Genomic DNA, 12,180 nt, shown 5'->3' with positions numbered 1-12,180 from the left:
AAAGCAGCAATATGACCAGAAGCGAAAACTGGAAAGAGAGACAGCTGAACTCCTACAAAAAGAGCAGAACGACTTCCTGGCGAGGTCATTCACACTGTCCGCAGAGACCATACTGGCTCTTCAAACCCTGAAAGAGATGTTTCACATGCAGATGACCAGAGATCTATCACCGAGCGAACTGGATCACAAGCTCAAAGCCTTCGATGCGATGCAGTCTCACTTCAACCAGCAACCCCACAAGGACGAAACCATTCAGCAGCTCTTGAGTACCCTACTCGGGTACATGTGGACGTACCCCACTGCTGTGATAACCGACTCGGCACTTGTTGACCGGCTATGGACGACTATTTCCGATTTGATCACGAAAATGGCCTCGTCGATGTCGCAGCATGGAGACGGCGGGTTTGAGTTTGAGCCCCTTTTGCGGGTTCTAAACGATCTCCAGCCTCCAAAGATTGCGTCGCCTACCAAGCAGCCCGAGCCTGCGAATCAGACATATCAGACAAATGTCCACGTCGACGATCTCCTCAAGAATTATGATGCCTGGTTGAGACAAAATGGCGTGAGTGCCATCAGGGTCACCAGTGACACGGTCTACTACCAATATCTTTGTGCCACCACTGAAGAGGAGAAGAAAAAGGAGCGTAGGTTCGTGGACATTGCCGGCCATCCAGGTTACGTGGGGCTTGAGGGCCACAAGAACATAAACAACGACGCGGCAATCCTGCGGGCCGCCGAGCACGCATTCATCGTCTGGACTGCGCAGAACCAGGCCGCTCAAGCTTTGTCGAGGGCCAAGGATGCGCAAAAGAGAGTGCTTCAGAACGTGGCGCGCGTGCATCCTGAGGCTCGCAAGAAGCTTGAGACGTTTGAAAGCGGACTTGAAGCGGAGAGGCTTCGGATGGTTCACCGAGAGATGCAGGCGCAACTCGATTTCGAAAAGCATCAAAAGCAGCAATTGCAAAAGCTCAACGAACGCCTCGAGCAGCAGCGTCGCGAGTTTTTGGGCATGGACGCTGGCGAGGCCATGCCAACTGAGAGGGCCTATCTTCCTCCGACCATCGCTTCTTTGAACCCCGCTGGCGTCAACTATGCCTCGAAGCCGGATTATGCCTCGCAACTCTTTTCCGGCATCAAGAGTCCTGTCAAGCCTGCTGCCGCGACCATTCCTCTTGCCTTCAAGAAGCCACAGGAAGAGAAGAAGGAGTCATTTTATCCTAGGTTCATGCACGCTGCGCAGCTCTTCCGAGTCGAGAAGTATGGGGGCGACCCCACCGTAGGGGGGCATCTGCAGAGAGATTCGGAGGGCCAGGTTGTCCACTTCCGGCCCTGGAAAGCGCCTTGTGTTCCCGGCTGCCGCGAGTGCGTGCAGTACGAGCAGTCAGACGTGTTGTAGGTATCCAGACGTTTGTGTCTCGTGTAGGTAAGTGAGTTGGAAAAGTTTGCTGGACAAACTGGGGAATCAGCGAGTCGGTAATATCAAACAGCTTAATCGAGTTGTACTCATGAGCAAGCTTGGTGCAAATGACGTAATGTGATGGTAGTATGTATTTGGTGAAATATTCCCTGTATCCGCTGGAGTGTTGGAGAAGAGCTTCATAGATATGTCCGCAACGTCAGGACAAAGTTGTATCTTTCAAACCGCCTGTGAAGAGAACTCTGCCTTTCTACATTTTAGTGCTCCTCACATCAGACTTCCTTGATTTCTCGTAATTTCTACCCCCATTCCTATCCAATTTTTCCCTTCAAGCTTTCATGATTGCTTGATGATCAAGGCCACCCTCGAGATTTCGAGCCTTGCACTTGGCTGCTCAGCTACCATTCAATCATCATCCAATTGCAAAGTGCATTCTACAAGTGCGTAAATGGGCAAGAAAAAGTTTCTTGACTCTTCATCATCAGGATGGTTTGTTCGTGTGCGTTTCAAGGTCAGAACGATTCGAATACCAAGCCCTCGGATTTTTCCATTAAACTCTAATTCTTCAGTGTTTTGGTTTTTTACATTGTATTCTGCCCCTTGGGAGAAGACAAAAGAACCCCTGCGTCAAAGGAGCCGTGAAAGCCTTGCTCCAGTAATGTTCTTTGTCTTCTATATTCTATCACTGCCCACAAAGCCGCGTTGTTCGCTCTGCCCGTATGTCTTCCGATCCGTCATGAAAGACTCACGTCTTTCCACAAGCCTCACAAGGAGTCCTTTGTCTACAGATGAGTCACCACGTCATCTATGCCATGATCAAAACTCACAGGATAGATAAGGCCAGGCTGCTGGGTCCTCGTTCCCAATGCCTTTGCTTCGTCGTCCACTTTGCCCAGCAAACCCACGCCACAAACAGCGCTGCCGGCAGCACTGTTGCAACCATCCTCACCACACACCCTTGCGATTTCATAAAGCCCATACACATACCACCACCAATAATAATGCTGGCCGAGCCCTCGCAACTCCTCCCCATCATGGCCCCTTCACACCGTGCTACCCAAAGCACCTCCAAGCCCTCCGCCATCAAGTCAACCGTCACCTTCACCCTCACAACCCCCAGCCCCACAACGACAACCCGCGTCCTGCTGCGCGCCTTCGCGACACCACTCCCTGGCGCCTCAGCGACAAAAAGTGGCAAAAAAGTCAGTTTCGAAGCTTCGCGCGCGGAGTGCGTCGACGCCGTCGAGCGCTGGATCGAAGACGCGAAGGCGGCGGGGAAGGGGCAGGGCCCGTGGACGGAGGCGGATAGGAGCGACAAGGAGCCGCTCTGGGCGAGGGCCATGTTTGGGAAGAAGGAGGAGGAGAAGGGGAGGCGGTTGGCTTGGGGAGATGTGCATCCGAAGAAGCTGTTCGAAGACGAGGCTTTCAATTAGGGGATGTTGGAGTTAGTGTGGTGAACCCCGTCACCCCCCCTCCTGGTAGACATGTAATAAATTTTCTTCATTGTTGATACTCACAATTATTTGCATACATGTGTATATGGCGCCTATTCGTTGCGATTGAACTTCCTGCTTAGAACATGATAATCTATCCACTGACGACCCAGACAGACCTGCTTGGACTCGGGGAGATCCCACTTGGATATGGAGAAGCAAACAAACCCATGCTCTTTGACATTGATATACGCAACTGTCCATGCAAGCAAACAGGATCAAGAATGCGGGGAAAGGAGGACGGATAGACGGATAGATCGAGGCTGGACATAAGAAATGATCCAGGGCCACTAACTCCGGATGGTGCAGCTGTGACGCTAGAAAGCAGTTTCCATGTTGGACGTAGAAGCGTGAGGGGTTTCGCGCCCCGAACTGGGCCAAGTGCAGGTGGTAGCTGGAGGACTTGACGCCATGACCGGAGAAGAGGTATGTGACTGCTCCGGCACTGTAGATGACGTGTTGCATGAGCGGATCCTGGAGATGGGGCGCGTCTCACCAGCTGCAATGGAGAGAATTGTGGTGGCGATGGCCCTTCTGAGCTAACGTGGAAGGCCGCAGTGCGGCTCTGAAGGAGAGGCGACAGATGGAGCGAGGTAAGAAGGGAAACGATTAGAAATTGCTGGAAGTCGGCACCCTAGAGTAGCACGGTAATGGTGTTGATGCCACCAAGGAGTGCAAGACGATCCTTGGTCGGCCAGCATGCCGCAGATGGTGCATTTTCAGGACTGAGAATAGCGTGGCGAGGCCCTAGGTCGAATACTTTGCAAAACAAGCCTCTTCGAGAGGCGATGTCGGAGTGAGGACGAAAAAAAGTTGGCAGGATCAAAGGTCAATGTCAACGACTCAAACCGCTTTCAGCATCCCAGACTCATGACTCTCGCAGCCTCGGCTGGCCGTCCCACGCTACTCCGCCTGGGGTTCGGCTAACTGACCGCCCCGCGTCCGGCAAAGCCATGCCAGACCTCAGCTCTACACCACCTCCTTCAGGTCCATCATGAGCGCGCCGTTGCTTCTCGACCTCCCTCCTTGACCTCGTCCACCTTCTTCCCGGCCAAAACTACCCGACCCTCCTCCAAGATGGCGCCAACGATCCCCACGTACCCGGTCCCCTTCGCCGAACCGGCCTACCTCGCGGGGCTTCCTTCGCCCTATTACTCCGAGTCACACCTCCGCTGGCAAAAGGCCGTTCGAGCTTTTGTTGACGAACACCTCCTTCCGAATGCCTTTGAATGGGAGGAAGCGGGCGACGTCCCGTCACATCTCTACGAGACGTTTTCAAAGGCTGGAATGCTGGTGCCAAGCCTGCCGGCGCCGTTGCCCATCGAGTGGTTGAAAAAGAGCGGGATGACTCAGCTGCCCGGCGGTTTGAAAATAGAAGAGTTTGACTACTTGCACGCGGGGATCTGGTGGGATGAGGTGAGTTGAGCCACATTTTTTGGCAGAAACTTCCGCCGTGTGGGCTTGATCTTTGAGAAGCTGGGGCCATGGTACCATGACCCTGGAGGAGATGGACGCACACGCGCATGGGAATATGCCGGAGCTAGCTCAAACTCGTCTGACAACGCGTAGCTCTCCCGCGTTGGCATCTCCGGGCCTGGTGGCTCCCTCACCGTCGGCATGGCGTACGGTGTTCCGCCCATTGTCAAGTTTGGCTCCGAATCGCTCCAGTCCCGCTTCCTTCCCGACCTCCTGAGCGGCCGCAAACGCATCTGCATCGCCATTACCGAGCCCAGTGCTGGGTCCGATGTGGCCAACATTTCGACCACCGCTGTCCGCACGCCCGACGGAAAGAATTTCGTCATCAACGGCACGAAGAAATGGATCACGAACGGGATATGGAGCGACTACGCAAGCATGGCAGTGCGAACGGGGCCGGAAGGAAGCGGTGCCGCCGGACTGAGCATGGTGGTAGTACCGTTGAAGGGGCACAAGGGCGTCAACATGCGGCGGTTGAGGTTGGGCGGGCAGTATACGGCGGGAACGACGTTTATTGAGCTGGATGATGTGGTGGTTCCAGTGGAGAACTTGATTGGAAAAGAAGGCATGGGGATGAAGTACATCAGTATGTGGCTCCGCCAGACGTGGACCGCGAGAAGGAGCAGCAAATCACTAACCGACTGCCCATAGTGATGAACTTCAACCACGAGCGTCTGTCCATTGCCATCAGCGCAACCCGCTACGCCCGCGTCGCCCTCTCCTCGGCCGTGTCGTACGTCATGGCGCGCGAGGCCTTTGGGGCGCCGCTCATCAACCAGCCCGTGGTGCGGCACCGCATTGCCAAAGCTGGGGCGGAACTCGAGTCGCTGCAGTCGTGGGTCGATTCGTTTGTGTACCAGATGTGTCATCTGAGCCGGTCCGAGGCGGACGTCAAGCTGGGCGGCCTCACGGCGCTGGTCAAGGCCCGCGCGGGCATCGTGTTTGACGAGTGTGCGCGCTGCGCGGTGCTGCTGTTTGGCGGGAATGGATACACGCGGACCGGCCTGGGCGAGATTGCTGAACGTGAGTTGACCTGGCTTGCGTGGTCCGTGACAAATGAAACTGCTGCTGACCGCTCCAATCCACAGGTCTTTACAGAGAAGTCCCCGGCCAGCGCATCCCTGGCGGCTCCGAAGACGTCATGCTCGACTTGGCTGTTAGGCAGCTGGTCAAGAACTACCAGGTGGAGATGAAGAAGCTGGGCGCAAAGGGAAGCGCCAAGCTGTGAAAGAGTTTCCGAGATGTCCGAGCTTCCTGGGGCATGAAGGTCTTGGACGATGGCAGTGGAAAGACTTTGGAAAGAGAATAAAGTTGAGATCAGCAGCGCAAGCGAATTGATGACGTGGTACTCGTCGATCTGTTGTGTCAAATCCAGTCGCCCGTGGAAGCTGGATCTGCGTGAAGGCATTGATTTGGAAATGTGTGGAGAGCAGAATTCTGTTTTCTCGACACGGAGCTGATTCCTGAGAAGCAGCAAGTGCTTGGTGCAGTACAGCAAGGAAGACATCCACGGTTGGAGTGGACAAGTCGTCATTTTGCGCAACAGCACTGACTACAGCAACGAGGGCATCAAGGCCAATGAATCAAAACCAACTTTGTCAAAAAAGACCCCACACGTCACCACCCCCTCGTTTCCCCCCAATCACCACCCCCTCAATCTCGGCCTTCCCCACAACTCGCACTCCTCCCCATGACGACCACTTCCCAACAAACCCGACCCCAAAGCAGAAGCGGCATGGGATCATACCGATCAGATCACTCATCACACGCTACGATCCTAACCCGTCGGGCGACTACGTTACCGCATCCGGTAGCGCTACCGCCCGCACGGCTTCCTGCGTGTGGCGGACCTGCCTGCCTGCCTGCCTGCCCGTCTGCTGACCTACCTACCTCTTTCGCCATCTGAAAGGGGAAGCGAAAGCGCGCGCGCGTGGACCTTCTCCGTCGGCGGTGAGGTCAGTGAGCTCCCGCACCGGAAGCAGGAGGGCGCGCGCGTCCCGCGCCGAGAGCCGCCGCGCTGGGCTAAGGTGTTGTGGGGTGTCTGGGCGGAATTGAGGAGGGAGGGGGGGCGGAACGGAAACACGGCAGCGCGAAGTCGGCGGGTCGGCGATGCCGATGCACGATGGAGGCTCTGGTAGCGAGGAAGAGAGGGGAGCGTGGTTTGAGGCATCGAGGCACGCGAGAGACTAGGCAACTATACACTACGGACGAGAGAACAGCGGGACGTGGGGAGGACGGCGACGGAAGGCGGGCAGGCGGGAGATGGGAGACGGGGATGTCTGGGGTGGGGAGAGGACGGTTTGGCGGGACGGGAATTGGGGTCGGAAATGGGGCATGTGGCGATGGTGTAGTGGGCGGAGGCGGGTAGGGCGATGCGATGCGACGCGATGCGATGCGAGTTGCGCAAGACGAGATGGGGGAGATCGGATGACTGGCGATGGTGTTGGTTGGTGTTGATGCGGGAAGCGGCAGAAGCGAGTGCCGAGTGGGATCTGGTTGAGTTTGTGGTGGTGGGGTGGTGGGGGAGGTGAAAGGGGTGTTGTTTCGACCACGGCGTTGGATCAGAGTCTTCAGGTGAGATCAAGTGTTTGAGGCGTCGGTCAAGAAACATGGCGGAGGCCATGGCGCGTCTGGGAGGTGGCACGTGGGAGTCAAATCTGACGCCGACCAGAGTCGAGGTCGAGCAGCAGTCGACAGCGATGAGAGTCGATGGTCATTTTCTTTGATGCTCCGATGACGGCGCCCGGTCGTCTTGTCAGTCGTGCCGTGGGTGCTTGCTGCGGGGACCCCGCACATGTCGGACGCCACAGCTTGAGGGAGGCCTGCTTGCCCATAAGAGCCGGATTCTGCCGCCACAGGGAAAAGGTCCAGGCTGACCGCCTTGCGCGATGCTTAGAAACCCAGATGCGGAGGGGCATGCAGGTACGGCCGGATTGGTGAGTAATCCGGTGAGGGCGCATTGTGACGGACATGCATGCTCGCTTGCACAGAGACAGACTGCCTGGTGTAGTTAAAGGTGGGATTGGGATTGGGCGTCGGTCGTGTGCGGTGCGGTGCTGATCGCCGGGGCTGTGTATTAATCACTCGACGCTGTTTCGCTGCTGCAACACGGATGAAAGGCGCGTCTTCAATTGGCACACACACGCAGGCATTACTGACTGCATCGAGGTCGGGCGGCAGTAGTCTTTTCCGGCCTTGGCAGGTCGCTCAGCCACGAGGGTCGAAATGTACATGGATGTCGGGTCTTGGTCCATTTCCTCAGCTCAGCTCAGCTTCCTGGTCCTGTCCTCACGCGTCTGGTGCAATTATGCCGGGTCTAGCCGCGCCGCCATGCGTGGCACAAGGGGTGTATTTCGAACACGGCTTCTGTTGAGTTTTCGGTCGAGAGCTCGAGGCTCGAGGTCCGTCCCCAAACGGGACCCACAGCTGTGCGGGTCCAGAATGACATGAACAGGGCGCCGCCGACGCAGCGTCCCCCTGTCTTGCACATCTGGGTGGGTACTCGCGTCGTCGAGCAGAGGCAGTGAGCGCAGTGAGGGATATCCGTCTAGACTACTGTACCATGATGGTGCTGATCCGAGTCTTCTCCGTTTGCATTGAATCGAGAGCACAGCGCAGCAGCAAGAGTGGTGCTGACTGCGCGCAGAGCTGGCCGTCCGCGTGCGTCAGAGTCGACGGCGAGGTGGATTCCTGGAAATTCTAAATAGCTGTTCTCGACCAGCAACGAGCCATGGTTTGCAAAGCATGTGAAAGGCGACGGCTTTGCGGCCGTAGCGCCACAGCTTCAAAAGGGTCACGATGGAATCATCTCACATGCTGCGGTGCTGCGCCAGTCAGAGGCATGCCCTGGTTGCCGTCCGCCCGTTTGGCCGCCTGGGAACAGAGTCCAGCACCACCATCGATGCATGACGTTGGCCCGGCGTGTGACTGTTTGCTGCGTTTCCTTTGACGTCTCTGGTCCGCCTTTTATCAAGCCTCCACCCGGGCACGCCCGAGCTTAGCGGCGGCCAACGACCCCATATCTGCGCGAATCCGGGGTGCCGCCGCTTCTCCACAGAACAAGACGCCGAATCCATCGCGCCCTACAAAGCCTCCACCATCCCCCCTACCCGCTTCCGGCCCTGACCCGGCCCTAGCAATCAAAATCCTCAGCTGCTGCTCTCAGAGCTTCAAAACTCGATCCTCTCTTCTCTCCCGCTCCTTTGCCAGTGCTCCCATTGAGCCTCACTGCCGCAATCATGTCAGCCTCTCCGGCTTCTACAGCAGACCACGTCGACCGCCCTCACCCCGTCCCGCAAAAATCTCAGCAATCCCACCAGCAGCAGCAAAAGCGCAAAGCATCTGCCGCCGGCCTCGACAGCCATGGCCACGGGCGTTCTGTCAAGAGGAGGGCCTCCAAGGCGTGTCAATGCTGCCGAGCGCGCAAAGTGCGGTGTAACGTCACCGAGCACGGGGCGCCGTGCACCAACTGCAGGCTGGACGAGGTCGAGTGCATCGTGTCAGAGTCGCGCAGGAAAAAGTATGTCTCCCTTGAATTGTGTTGTTGTTCTGCCATGGCAAGTCGGCACTTGGGACTTTTGGGACCGGCAAAAGTCATTGGCAGCCACGGCAAGCAAGGGTCCGCGGGGCGCTGCAGCTGACAGGCTTGCGTCCCACGTTGCATGCAGAACCAAACAGCCATCCTTTCGGACTTTGTTCCTCCATTGATCCGTCAAGCTGACGTCGCAACAGAAAGTGGACCAAGGACGACGACTCCAACCCCGCAGCCGCTCCCGTCGACATCACCGCCGCCAATGTGGGGAAGCGCAAACTGGCCTCGCGCGACGCCCTCGACGGCTTGTCGACCCTGAATGGCCAGCGCCAGTCACATGATGACGCTCTCAACCTCGAGGAACACGTGCCACACTCCATTTGTCAGTTTCGCCGTCTTCCGTTGACGATAATCGCGCACCCAAGTGTGGATACTGACGCACGGCAGATGCGACCCACGGACAGCGCCTCAACTACAGCTTCTCCGAGCTTGACCGCCGCATGTCGACGGCATCGACCTCAACCACCTACGGCCCCTTTGGCTACAGCACTTCGGGAATCGGATCCAATGGCTCTCAGCAACCCTTTTTTGCAAACATTGCGCCCAAAACCCACGGACCCGCTGGCCTGCCCCTGTACATCAAGCCGCTGCCGCCCCGGATCGGGCCCGACGAAATTGCGTACCTGGAAAAGAAGGGCGCCCTGACTATTCCTAATCCCGAGCTAAAGACGGAGTTGCTGCGTGCATACGTCGAATTTGTGCATCCGTTCATGCCATTGCTAGACTTGCACGACTTTCTCATTGCGGCCGACTCGCTAGACGGTAGCAATGGCAAAATCAGCCTGATCCTGTTCCAGGCCGTCATGTTTGCAGGCAGCGCCTTTGCAGACATGTCGTTCCTGCGCAAGGCCGGCTACTCGAACAGGAAAGAAGCCAGAAAAGACTTTTTCCAAAAGACTAGGGTGAGTTGAGACGGATGATTGCTCCGCAGTGGCGGATGCACTGACAGTTATTGACTGTCCTCCAGCTTCTGTATGACTTTGACTACGAGCAAGACCGTGTCTCTCTTGTGCAGGCCTTGCTCCTCCTCACGTATTATTACGAGACCCCCGATGACCAAAAGGACACTTGGCATTGGATGGGCGTGGCGACCTCGGTGGCCCACACTATTGGACTCCACCGGAATCCGAACAAGGCCAACATGGACCCGAAGCGAGTCAGGCTGTGGAAGCGCATTTGGTGGTCCACGTACATGCGTGACCGCCTCATTGCGCTGGGCATGCGACGCCCCACGCGAATAAAGGACGAGGACTACGACGTTCCAATGATGACGCTTGACGACTTTCACTTTGAACCCATTCCGGAGCACGTTACCTGCATACCCAGCACGTGCGTCATTGCCCGTGACGTCTCCAAGCAACGCCAGCTTGCTCAGCTGTGCATTCAAAAGGCCAAGTTGTGCCTATGCATCAGTCATGTCTTGTCCAAGCAGTACTGTGTGCTCAACAACAACCTTGGTCTGATGAATGATCGCACCACGATGATGCTACTTCCCAAGAAGCTCGACTCGCAGAAATGTGACGTGCAGGCTTGCGACGAAGAGCTACAGCGGTGGCAGAATGAGCTCCCGGACGAGGCCAAGTACGAAGAGGAGCCCTCGGGAAACCGGTCGATTGACCTCCACAAGGCCTTGCTGCACATGGTTTTTTACACGACGCTGTCTGCCCTCCATCGGCCCCAAGTCCTTCCTTCTGCTCCCACGCCCGTTAGCGGGGCTGATGATCCTGAAACCGTCGAAATGCTTGAGGGTTCCCGTCGGCACGTTCGCCGTGCTGCAGTTGCCATTACTTGCATTGCCCAGAAACTGGATTCGCTGGACCTCGTTAGATACTTGCCCACAACTGGTGTTACGGTTCTCTTGCCGGCCATCATCATTCACCTTCTCGATATCAAAGCCCAGGATGAGGAGACGCGCCGCTCCAGCCTTCGCGGATTCTGCCAGTGCATGCTCGTCATGGGTAAGCTTCGAGATCTTTACGCCGCTGCCGATTATAGCACCGCTTTTTTGGAGGCTGCAATTCGCAAGGCCGGCATCACCATTGCCCCAGTTCCCCCACCCCCACAACCATCCCAGAATGCTCGATCCAAGGCGGACGCGGCGGCTTCAGTCGACGACCTCGTTGCAGTCAGCCGCCAGCTCGATGGCACTGCAAACCCCAATTCGCTAAGCACGCCCTACAACACCATCACGCCGCCTCCCGACAGTTTTGCCGAACATGTTCATCCCAGCTCGACCATTGGCAACGCAAGCGGCGACAGCACGTCTGATGAGGAGGTTGCCCGTCGCCTAGAGACCTTTTTGGCCTCGACACCGCCCGCCTCGGACCACCACGCAAGCGACGCCTCGCAGCCCGACCTCGACACCGTCACACTGGCCAACGGCACGGGCGAGTCTCCCGCCATGACTGTGTCAGGCATGGACATAAACCCACTGACGAGCACCGCGAGCGACGGCGCCGCGGCAACAACAACATCCAACGACCCCTCCTCCTCTCTCTTCCCCTGGTCCAACATCTCCCTCGAAGCCGCCGCCGCCGACGAGGGCTACTGCTTCTCCAACCTCTTCGACACGACGTCTTCCTCGACCAACCCCGTCACGACGGCGACGGCGGGCCCCGCGCACGGCGCCGCCATGGCCGAGGAGGGCGTCACGGCTGATTTCGACGCGCTCATGAACATGGACGCCATGGGCGACGTGTGCAATTCGTTCTCGTTCAACGACTTTGGCACCGGCGACGACGCCACCAAGGGCGAGGAGTCGATTGGCGGATTGGGGCTCAACTTTGGCGGATTGGCCGAGGTCGACTGGCTCAGGGGGTAGGTCGGATCGCTCATGGGTCGGCGCATTCTTTCGTTGTTTCATTTTGGAAATTGGAGTCCTCACAGTGGCAATAGAGGGACAGGGATGGCGTTGGCATTGGTGGGTTGTTTGATTGATTGATTGGCGCGTTTGGATAGAGAGCGAGTGGGATTTTTTCAGGGCGTGTGCGTTTGGGCTGGATTGTACAGAGCTTGTAAGTATGTACATGACGCGTGTACATTCGATGCGAGTTGCAATTGCGTGTGAAGAGAGGAAAATATACAAGAATATACAAAAGAGAAAAGAATTTCAACAAAATTGAGACACAATGCGTCAACTCAAGGTCAGTGAAAGCAAGGGAAACTCGACGTGACGATGATTCCGTGAGTCATGTATCGACAAT

At 56.8% G+C, this 12,180-nt stretch overlaps 4 protein-coding genes across 4 annotated transcripts; 3 read left to right on the top strand and 1 right to left on the bottom strand.

The window, feature by feature from the left end:
* The first annotated feature begins 346 nt into the window (after positions 1-346).
* Positions 347-1,485, top strand: J3D65DRAFT_626077 (uncharacterized protein). The gene has a single exon (XM_066800396.1). It carries the CDS (start codon positions 368-370, stop codon positions 1,394-1,396), a length of 1,029 nt encoding a protein of 342 aa, XP_066655722.1. The 5' UTR covers positions 347-367; the 3' UTR covers positions 1,397-1,485.
* Positions 1,486-2,431: 946 nt separating this feature from the next.
* Positions 2,432-3,731, bottom strand: J3D65DRAFT_626074 (uncharacterized protein). The gene is made up of 2 exons (XM_066800395.1): positions 2,935-3,731; positions 2,432-2,823 (listed from the first exon to the last, which is right to left on the bottom strand). The coding sequence occupies exons 1-2, from the start codon at positions 3,373-3,375 to the stop codon at positions 2,596-2,598; spliced, it is 669 nt and encodes a 222-aa protein (XP_066655721.1). The 5' UTR covers positions 3,376-3,731; the 3' UTR covers positions 2,432-2,595.
* A 256-nt stretch (positions 3,732-3,987) lies between these two features.
* J3D65DRAFT_668209 (acyl-CoA dehydrogenase) lies at positions 3,988-5,614 on the top strand (the record flags this gene model as incomplete). Its single annotated transcript, XM_066803094.1, has 4 exons — positions 3,988-4,326; positions 4,480-4,972; positions 5,038-5,409; positions 5,475-5,614. The coding sequence occupies 4 exons, from the start codon at positions 3,988-3,990 to the stop codon at positions 5,612-5,614; spliced, it is 1,344 nt and encodes a 447-aa protein (XP_066655720.1).
* A 2,577-nt stretch (positions 5,615-8,191) lies between these two features.
* Positions 8,192-12,107, top strand: J3D65DRAFT_626059 (cutinase transcription factor 1 alpha). Its single transcript, XM_066800394.1, has 4 exons — positions 8,192-8,905; positions 9,118-9,299; positions 9,365-9,879; positions 9,945-12,107. The coding sequence occupies exons 1-4, from the start codon at positions 8,625-8,627 to the stop codon at positions 11,796-11,798; spliced, it is 2,832 nt and encodes a 943-aa protein (XP_066655719.1). The 5' UTR covers positions 8,192-8,624; the 3' UTR covers positions 11,799-12,107.
* Positions 12,108-12,180: the final 73 nt, after the last annotated feature.

Source organism: Phyllosticta citribraziliensis (assembly GCF_038025025.1).
Source record: "Phyllosticta citribraziliensis strain CPC 17464 chromosome Unknown J3D65scaffold_6, whole genome shotgun sequence".
In the NCBI taxonomy this organism is placed as follows: domain Eukaryota; kingdom Fungi; phylum Ascomycota; class Dothideomycetes; order Botryosphaeriales; family Phyllostictaceae; genus Phyllosticta; species Phyllosticta citribraziliensis.
The sequence above is the reverse complement of the archived record's forward strand: the minus strand, read 5'-3'. Positions and strand labels throughout refer to the sequence as shown.

Bases quoted from the DNA above. Each gene is read 5' to 3' on its own strand.
- J3D65DRAFT_626077 (XM_066800396.1), top strand. From the start codon at position 368: ATGGCCTCGTCGATGTCGCAGCATGGAGACGGCGGGTTTGAGTTTGAG.
- J3D65DRAFT_626074 (XM_066800395.1), bottom strand. From the start codon at position 3,375: ATGCAACACGTCATCTACAGTGCCGGAGCAGTCACATACCTCTTCTCC. The intron at 2,824-2,934 runs GTGAGTATCAAC...GTCTTCGAACAG, and splicing joins ACACATGTATGCAAATAATT to CTTCTTCGGATGCACATCTC.
- J3D65DRAFT_626059 (XM_066800394.1), top strand. From the start codon at position 8,625: ATGTCAGCCTCTCCGGCTTCTACAGCAGACCACGTCGACCGCCCTCAC. The intron at 8,906-9,117 runs GTATGTCTCCCT...ACGTCGCAACAG, and splicing joins TCAGAGTCGCGCAGGAAAAA to AAAGTGGACCAAGGACGACG. The intron at 9,300-9,364 runs GTCAGTTTCGCC...GACGCACGGCAG, and splicing joins ACACGTGCCACACTCCATTT to ATGCGACCCACGGACAGCGC.